The sequence below is a fragment of the Coregonus lavaretus genome (assembly GCF_964263955.1).
Source record: "Coregonus lavaretus genome assembly, contig: HAP1_SCAFFOLD_2859, whole genome shotgun sequence".
In the NCBI taxonomy this organism is placed as follows: Eukaryota; Metazoa; Chordata; class Actinopteri; order Salmoniformes; family Salmonidae; genus Coregonus; species Coregonus lavaretus.
Window position 1 is genome coordinate 60,025 of NW_028161866.1, and position 10,563 is coordinate 70,587.

Here is a 10,563-nt window from a genome sequence, read left to right on the forward strand (position 1 = left end):
CCTAACCTGACTAACTCTGTTCTCTCTGTCCCTGGACACTAACCTGACTAACTCTGTTCTCTCTGTCCCTGGACACTAACCTGACTAACTCTGTTCTCTCTGTCCCTGGACACTAACCCTAACCTGACTAACTCTGTTCTCTCTGTCCCTGGACACTAACCCTAACCTGACTAACTCTGTTCTCTCTGTCCCTGGACACTAACCCTAACCTGACTAACTCTGTTCTCTCTGTCCCTGGACACTAACCTGACTAACTCTGTTCTCTCTGTCCCTGGACACTAACCCTAACCTGACTAACTCTGTTCTCTCTGTCCCTGGACACTAACCTGACTAACTCTGTTCTCTCTGTCCCTGGACACTAACCTGACTAACTCTGTTCTCTCTGTCCCTGGACACTAACCTGACTAACTCTGTTCTCTCTGTCCCTGGACACTAACCCTAACCTGACTAACTCTGTTCTCTCTGTCCCTGGACACTAACCCTAACCTGACTAACTCTGTTCTCTCTGTCCCTGGACACTAACCTGACTAACTCTGTTCTCTCTGTCCCTGGACACTAACCCTAACCTGACTAACTCTGTTCTCTCTGTCCCTGGACACTAACCTGACTAACTCTGTTCTCTCTGTCCCTGGACACTAACCTGACTAACTCTGTTCTCTCTGTCCCTGGACACTAACCCTAACCTGACTAACTCTGTTCTCTCTGTCCCTGGACACTAACCCTAACCTGACTAACTCTGTTCTCTCTGTCCCTGGACACTAACCCTAACCTGACTAACTCTGTTCTCTCTGTCCCTGGACACTAACCTGACTAACTCTGTTCTCTCTGTCCCTGGACACTAACCCTAACCTGACTAACTCTGTTCTCTCTGTCCCTGGACACTAACCTGACTACCTCTGTTCTCTCTGTCCCTGGACACTAACCTGACTAACTCTGTTCTCTCTGTCCCTGGACACTAACCTGACTAACTCTGTTCTCTCTGTCCCTGGACACTAACCCTAACCTGACTAACTCTGTTCTCTCTGTCCCTGGACACCAACCCTAACCTGACTAACTCTGTTCTCTCTGTCCCTGGACACTAACCTGACTAACTCTGTTCTCTCTGTCCCTGGACACTAACCCTAACCTGACTAACTCTGTTCTCTCTGTCCCTGGACACTAACCTGACTAACTCTGTTCTCTCTGTCCCTGGACACTAACCCTAACCTGACTAACTCTGTTCTCTCTGTCCCTGGACACTAACCCTAACCTGACTAACTCTGTTCTCTCTGTCCCTGGACACTAACCCTAACCTGACTACCTCTGTTCTCTCTGTCCCTGGACACTAACCTGACTAACTCTGTTCTCTCTGTCCCTGGACACTAACCCTAACCTGACTAACTCTGTTCTCTCTGTCCCTGGACACTAACCCTAACCTGACTACCTCTGTTCTCTCTGTCCCTGGACACTAACCCTAACCTGACTAACTCTGTTCTCTCTGTCCCTGGACACTAACCCTAACCTGACTAACTCTGTTCTCTCTGTCCCTGGACACTAACCCTAACCTGACTAACTCTGTTCTCTCTGTCCCTGGACACTAACCTGACTAACTCTGTTCTCTCTGTCCCTGGACACTAACCTGACTAACTCTGTTCTCTCTGTCCCTGGACACTAACCTGACTAACTCTGTTCTCTCTGTCCCTGGACACTAACCCTAACCTGACTAACTCTGTTCTCTCTGTCCCTGGGACACTAACATGACTAACTCTGTTCTCTCTGTCCCTGGACACTAACCCTAACCTGACTAACTCTGTTCTCTCTGTCCCTGGACACTAACCTGACTAACTCTGTTCTCTCTGTCCCTGGACACTAACCTGACTAACTCTGTTCTCTCTGTCCCTGGACACTAACCCTAACCTGACTAACTCTGTTCTCTCTGTCCCTGGACACTAACCCTAACCTGACTAACTCTGTTCTCTCTGTCCCTGGACACTAACCCTAACCTGACTAACTCTGTTCTCTCTGTCCCTGGACACTAACCTGACTAACTCTGTTCTCTCTGTCCCTGGACACTAACCCTAACCTGACTAACTCTGTTCTCTCTGTCCCTGGACACTAACCTGACTAACTCTGTTCTCTCTGTCCCTGGACACTAACACTAACCTGACTACCTCTGTTCTCTCTGTCCCTGGACACTAACCTGACTAACTCTGTTCTCTCTGTCCCTGGACACTAACCTGACTAACTCTGTTCTCTCTGTCCCTGGACACTAACCCTAACCTGACTAACTCTGTTCTCTCTGTCCCTGGACACTAACCCTAACCTGACTAACTCTGTTCTCTCTGTCCCTGGACACTAACCTGACTAACTCTGTTCTCTCTGTCCCTGGACACTAACCCTAACCTGACTAACTCTGTTCTCTCTGTCCCTGGACACTAACCTGACTAACTCTGTTCTCTCTGTCCCTGGACACTAACCCTAACCTGACTAACTCTGTTCTCTCTGTCCCTGGACACTAACCCTAACCTGACTAACTCTGTTCTCTCTGTCCCTGGACACTAACCCTAACCTGACTAACTCTGTTCTCTCTGTCCCTGGACACTAACCTGACTAACTCTGTTCTCTCTGTCCCTGGACACTAACCCTAACCTGACTAACTCTGTTCTCTCTGTCCCTGGACACTAACCCTAACCTGACTACCTCTGTTCTCTCTGTCCCTGGACACTAACCCTAACCTGACTAACTCTGTTCTCTCTGTCCCTGGACACTAACCCTAACCTGACTAACTCTGTTCTCTCTGTCCCTGGACACTAACCCTAACCTGACTAACTCTGTTCTCTCTGTCCCTGGACACTAACCTGACTAACTCTGTTCTCTCTGTCCCTGGACACTAACCCTAACCTGACTAACTCTGTTCTCTCTGTCCCTGGACACTAACCTGACTAACTCTGTTCTCTCTGTCCCTGGACACTAACCTGACTAACTCTGTTCTCTCTGTCCCTGGACACTAACCCTAACCTGACTAACTCTGTTCTCTCTGTCCCTGGACACTAACCCTAACCTGACTAACTCTGTTCTCTCTGTTCCTGGACACTAACCTGACTAATTCTGTTCTCTCTGTCCCTGGACACTAACCCTAACCTGACTAACTCTGTTCTCTCTGTCCCTGGACACTAACCCTAACCTGACTAACTCTGTTCTCTCTGTCCCTGGACACTAACCTGACTAACTCTGTTCTCTCTGTCCCTGGACACTAACCCTAACCTGACTAACTCTGTTCTCTCTGTCCCTGGACACTAACCTGACTAACTCTGTTCTCTCTGTCCCTGGACACTAACCTGACTAACTCTGTTCTCTCTGTCCCTGGACACTAACCCTAACCTGACTAACTCTGTTCTCTCTGTCCCTGGACACTAACCCTAACCTGACTAACTCTGTTCTCTCTGTCCCTGGACACTAACCCTAACCTGACTAACTCTGTTCTCTCTGTCCCTGGACACTAACCTGACTAACTCTGTTCTCTCTGTCCCTGGACACTAACCCTAACCTGACTAATTCTGTTCTCTCTGTCCCTGGACACTAACCTGACTAACTCTGTTCTCTCTGTCCCTGGACACTAATCCTAACCTGACTAACTCTGTTCTCTCTGTCCCTGGACACTAACCATAACCTGACTAATTCTGTTCTCTCTGTCCCTGGACACTAACCTGACTAACTCTGTTCTCTCTGTCCCTGGACACTAACCCTAACCTGACTAACTCTGTTCTCTCTGTCCCTGGACACTAACCCTAACCTGACTAACTCTGTTCTCTCTGTCCCTGGACACTAACCCTAACCTGACTACCTCTGTTCTCTCTGTCCCTGGACACTAACCTGACTAACTCTGTTCTCTCTGTCCCTGGACACTAACCCTAACCTGACTAACTCTGTTCTCTCTGTCCCTGGACACTAACCCTAACCTGACTAACTCTGTTCTCTCTGTCCCTGGACACTAACCTGACTAACTCTGTTCTCTCTGTCCCTGGACACTAACCCTAACCTGACTAACTCTGTTCTCTCTGTCCCTGGACACTAACCCTAACCTGACTAACTCTGTTCTCTCTGTCCCTGGACACTAACCTGACTAACTCTGTTCTCTCTGTCCCTGGACACTAACCCTAACCTGACTAACTCTGTTCTCTCTGTCCCTGGACACTAACCCTAACCTGACTAACTCTGTTCTCTCTGTCCCTGGACACTAACCTGACTAACTCTGTTCTCTCTGTCCCTGGACACTAACCTGACTAACTCTGTTCTCTCTGTCCCTGGACACTAACCCTAACCTGACTAACTCTGTTCTCTCTGTCCCTGGACACTAACCCTAACCTGACTAACTCTGTTCTCTCTGTCCCTGGACACTAACCCTAACCTGACTAACTCTGTTCTCTCTGTCCCTGGACACTAACCTGACTAACTCTGTTCTCTCTGTCCCTGGAAACTAACCCTAACCTGACTAACTCTGTTCTCTCTGTCCCTGGACACTAACCCTAACCTGACTAACTCTGTTCTCTCTGTCCCTGGACACTAACCCTAACCTGACTAATTCTGTTCTCTCTGTCCCTGGACACTAACCCTAACCTGACTAACTCTGTTCTCTCTGTCCCTGGACACTAACCTGACTAACTCTGTTCTCTCTGTCCCTGGACACTAACCTGACTAACTCTGTTCTCTCTGTCCCTGGACACTAACCCTAACCTGACTAACTCTGTTCTCTCTGTCCCTGGACACTAACCCTAACCTGACTAACTCTGTTCTCTCTGTCCCTGGACACTAACCTGACTAACTCTGTTCTCTCTGTCCCTGGACACTAACCCTAACCTGACTAACTCTGTTCTCTCTGTCCCTGGACACTAACCCTAACCTGACTAACTCTGTTCTCTCTGTCCCTGGACACTAACCCTAACCTGACTAACTCTGTTCTCTCTGTCCCTGGACACTAACCCTAACCTGACTAACTCTGTTCTCTCTGTCCCTGGACACTAACATGACTACCTCTGTTCTCTCTGTCCCTGGACACTAACCCTAACCTGACTAACTCTGTTCTCTCTGTCCCTGGACACTAACCCTAACCTGACTAACTCTGTTCTCTCTGTCCCTGGACACTAACCTGACTAACTCTGTTCTCTCTGTCCCTGGACACTAACCCTAGCCTGACTAACCACTCTGGTTTCAGTGAGCAACAGTCCACGGACTGGGGGGGGGAAAGAAAGAAAGAGATAGTTATCTGAGGAGGAGAGTTCCCCGAGGACATCCTGCATCTTATCCTGAGTGACAGTGTCTAATAGTGACAAATCACACCGTCTGTGTGCGTGCGTGACAACAAACAGTTGTGTTGCATGCAAACGGCACACTAAAGGAATAAAAATGTAATGAGGCCTTGATGAAATCAGGAGCAGGACCGAGCATGCCTGAGCCCTGCTACCAAACAGCCACCGAAACCAACCGCGCCAGGCGAAACCTGGCAGGGCTGGCTGCAGGGTTGGGAATGAACAGGAGGCTGGTGTGTGTAGGGGGGGGCGTTCAAACTGACACTGCAGAGCTGGTCTGCACAGTCACAGGGGCCCACAGGCCCACACACGTCCACGGAGGGAGGGAGGGAGGGAGGGAAAGAGGGAGGGAGGGAAAGAGGGAGGGAGGGAGGGAGGGAGGGAGGGAGGGAGGGAGGGAGGGAGGGAGGGAGGGAGGGAGGGAGGGAGGGAGGGAGGGAGGGAGGAGCAGGGCATCTAAATTAATGTGAACTTCTCTGCAGACACAGGTAGGACAGGTGTGGAGTCATGCTAAGAGCTACACCTGAGACCTGAACCTTCACACACACAGAGATACCTGACTGACACCTGAGACCTGCACACACACAGAGATACCTGACTGACACCTGAGACCTGCACACACACAGAGATACCTGACTGACACCTGAGACCTGAACCTTCACACACAGAGATACCTGACTGACACCTGAGACCTGCACACACACAGAGATACCTGACTGACACCTGAGACCTGAACCTTCACACACAGAGATACCTGACTGACACCTGAGACCTGCACACACACAGAGATACCTGACTGACACATGAGACCTGCACACACACAGAGATACCTGACTGACACCTGAGACCTGAACCTTCACACAGAGATACCTGACTGACACCTGATACCTGAACCTTCACACACAGAGATACCTGACTGACACCTGAGACCTGAACCTGCACACACAGAGATACCTGACAGACACCTGATACCTGAACCTGCACACACACAGAGATACCTGACTGACACCTGAGACCTGAACCCACACAGAGATACCTGACTGACACCTGAGACCTGAACCCACACAGAGATACCTGACTGACACCTGAGACCTGAACCCACACAGAGATACCTGACTGACACCTGAACCTTCACACACAGAGATACCTGACTGACACCTGAGACCTGAACCTGCACACACACACAGATACCTGACTGACACCTGAACCTGCACACACACAGAGATACCTGACTGACACCTGAGACCTGAACCTTCACACACAGAGATACCTGACAGACACCTGAGACCTGCACACACACAGAGATACCTGATTGACACCTGAGACCTGAACCTTCACAGACAGAGATACCTGACTGACACCTGAGACCTGAACCTTCACACACAGAGATACCTGACAGACACCTGAGACCTGCACACACACAGAGATACCTGACAGACACCTGATACCTGAACCTGCACACACACAGAGATACCTGACTGACACCTGAGACCTGAACCCACACAGAGATACCTGACTGACACCTGAACCTTCACACACATAGATACCTGACTGACACCTGAACCTTCACACACATAGATACCTGACTGACACCTGAGACCTGAACCCACACAGAGATACCTGACTGACACCTGAACCTTCACACACATAGATACCTGACTGACAACCAAGGCCCTCCACTCATCACTTCCTCCTCTCCTCTTCTCTCATCACTCTCTCCTCAGCATGGCAAGGAACACCCACTCATCCACAGTAACATTAACACAAGACCTTCAGTCAACTTTAAACCTTTCAGGGACAAAGGAGCGTCTGCCTGCCTGTCTGCCAGCCAGTGAAATACAATACGCCCGGACACCGCTCCAAACCAAACGAGTTAGACACGTAGTATGGCTTAGCAGCCAGAGAGAGATGGTTTCATCATGCTGAGGTGTGGATGAGGAGCAGGCAGAGACAGAGGCTTGTGGTAATGACCACAGTACATAAGATACTGCTGTTACTGGGAACTATGATTACGACCACAGTACATAAGATACTGTTGTTACTGGGAACTATGATAACGACCACAGTACGTAAGATACTGTTGTTACTGGGAACTATGATAACGACCACAGTACATAAGATACTGTTGTTACTGGGAACTATGATAACGACCACAGTACATAATATACTGTTGTTACTGGGAACTATGATAATGACCACAGTACATAAGATACTGTTGTTACTGGGAACTATGATAACGACCACAGTACATAAGATAATGTTGTTACTGGGAACTATGATAACGACCACAGTACATACGATACTGTTGTTACTGGGAACTATGATAACGACCACAGTACGTAAGATACTGTTGTTACTGGGAACTATGATAACGACCACAGTACATAAGATACTGTTGTTACTGGGAACTATGATAACGACCACAGTACATAAGATACTGTTGTTACTGGGAACTATGATAACGACCACAGTACATAAGATACTGTTGTTACTGGGAACTATGATAACGACCACAGTACATAAGATACTGTTGTTACTGGGAACTATAACGACCACAGTTCATAATATACTGTTGTTACTGGGAACTATGATAACGACCACAGTACATAAGATACTGTTGTTACTGGGAACTATGATAACGACCACAGTGCATAAGATAATGTTGTTACTGGGAACTATGATAACGACCACAGTGCATAAGATACTGCTGTTACTGGGAACTATGATAACGACCACAGTACATAAGATACTGTTGTTACTGGGAACTATGATAACGACCACAGTACATAAGATACTGTTGTTACTGGGAACTATGATAACGACCACATTACATACGACACTGTTGTTACTGGGAACTATGATAACGACCACAGTACACATGTTTATTATATTTGAAACATTCTGTCATCTAAAAGCCCATGTTTAACCTTCTCTACTAGGCCAGAATCCTACCTTGAGATGTGCAAGTTTTCACACAAATCTTCAATTGACATCAATTCATGAACTGAATTTCAATTCACTATCTGAATTGAGCGAATGAAAAAAGGAAATTGACCCCGAATCGGGGTCAGAGAGACAGAGGAGGACGATGAAGAAGTAGAGAAGTGTTACCAGGCGATCTGCGTGACGAAGGGCTTTAGCTCGGTGGGCTCGTAGGCCCTGGCAAACGCCCAGCAGACGTAGCAGGCTGCGTCCCGTACGTTAGAACCAACGCTACACGCTCCTCTCTTTTCATCATAGACCAGGGCCTTCAGGATCAGAGGCACCACTGGAGGGAGAGAGAGAGACAGGTTAGACAGAGAGAGAGAGAGAGCGAGAGAGAGAGAGAGAGAGAGAGAGGTTAGACAGAGGGAGAGATGAGAGAGAGAGAGAGAGAGAGACAGAGAGAGAGAGAGAGCGAGAGAGAGAGAGCGAGAGAAAGAGAGAGAGAGAGAGAGAGGTTAGACAGAGGGAGAGATGAGCGAGAGAGAGAGAGAGAAAGAGAGAGAGAGAGAGAGAGAGAGCGAGAGAGAGAGAGTGAGAGCGAGAGAGACAATGCTAACATTTATAAAGAGTTCAGAAGTAGTGTACAGGCAGTTCATTACAACTTAATATGTAGGTCATTAATAAAGTGATATAGTTGTATTTGTTGTGTTCGCTATGTACAGTGCCTTCGGAAAGTATTCAGACCCCTTGACTTTTTCCACATTTTGTTACGTTACAGCCTTATTCTAAAATGGATTTTTTCAATCTACCCGATAACGACAAAGCAAAAACTTTTAGCAAACGTATAAAAAAAAAAGAACTGAAATATAACATTTACATAAGTATTCAGACCCTTTACTCAGTACTTTGTTGAAGCACCTTTGGCAGCGATTACAGCCTCAAGTCTTCTTGGGTATGAAGCTACAAGCCTGGCACACCTGTATTTGGGGAGTTTGTCCCATTCTTCTCTGCAGATCCTCTCAAGCTCTGTCAGGTTGGATGGGGAGCGTCACTGCACAGCTATTTTCAGGTCTCTCCAGAGATGCTCGATCGGGTTCAAGTCCGGGCTCTGGCTGGGCCACTCAAGGACATTCAGAGACTTGTCCCGAACCCACCCCTGCGTTGTCTTGGCTGTGTGCTTAGGGTTGTTGTCCTGTTGGAAGCTGAACCTTCGCCCCTGTCTGAGGTCCTGAGCGCTCTGGAGCAGGTTTTCATCCAGGATCTCTCTGTACTTTACTCCGTTCATCTTTCCCTCAATCCTGACTAATCTCCTAGTCCCTTTCGCTGAAAAACGTTGGAGCTCTATCAGAGTGACCATCGGGTTCTTGGTCACCTCCCTGACCAAGGCCCTTCTCCCCCGATTGCTCAGTTTGGCCGGATGGCCAGCTCTAGGAAGAGTCTTGGTGGTTCCAAACTTCTTCCATTTAAGAATGATGGAGGTCACTGTGTTCTTGGGGACATTCAATGCTGCAGACATTTTTTGGTACCCTTCCCCAGATCTGTTTCTCAACATAATCCTGTCTCGGAACTCTACAGACAATTCCTTCGACCTCATGGCTTGGTTTTTGCTCTGACATGCACTGTCAACTGTGGGATCTTATATAGACAGGGGTGTACCTTTCCAAATCATGTCCAATCAATTGAATTTACTACAGGTGGACTCCAATCAAGTAGTAGAAACATCTCAAGGATGATCAATGGAAACAGGATGATAATAAGGTATTTCTGTTTTATATTTTTAATAAATTTGCAAAATATTCTAAAAACCTGTTTTTGCTTACGGCGTATTGTGTATAGATTGATGAGGGAAAATGTTAATTTAATCCATTTTAGAATAAGGCTGTAACGTAACAAAATGTGGAAAAAGTCAAGGGGTCTGAATACTTTCTGAATGCACTGTAGGCCTATAAAGAATTTAGCTAGTCTCGTTCTTTCTACAGCAGTATTCTCTCTAGAACGTTCCTTCAGTTTCCCAGTTGCAGCCTGCCTTTGCTATATGCCTGTGCACGAAATCAACAAAAGGTAGGTAGGCATAAAGTTTCAAATATATACTATAGTTACTGGCTGCTAAACTTATCAACACTAAATAGACACTTTTTAACTATGTCAATTCCAGACGTAACACAAGGTCGATTTATCCACTCACTAGCAGCTTCGAGTAGACACGACAAATATAGACATGCTTTCTAATTTGAAGCACACGACGCCGTCGACAGCGTTGACGCTCGCAGCCCGTCTCTCTTTACTGTCATTTCGCTACCGTGCATTTCTAATTCCAGCGTGTTCACGCGCGTAAAAAAAAAAAACAACAACA

General features: G+C 47.5%; 1 protein-coding gene across 1 annotated transcript in view; it reads right to left on the reverse strand.

Moving 5' to 3' along the window:
- Nucleotides 1-8,557, reverse strand: part of LOC311119980 (tubulin-specific chaperone D-like) — a gene marked incomplete at its 5' end in the record, with an annotated part of 42,728 nt that extends 34,171 nt beyond the window's left edge. Inside the window, one exon of the mRNA XM_084194619.1 lies at nt 8,397-8,557. Coding sequence (XP_084050745.1) covers nt 8,397-8,557 — 161 coding nt within the window. The remainder of the gene's footprint in view (nt 1-8,396) is intronic.
- Nucleotides 8,558-10,563: the final 2,006 nt, after the last annotated feature.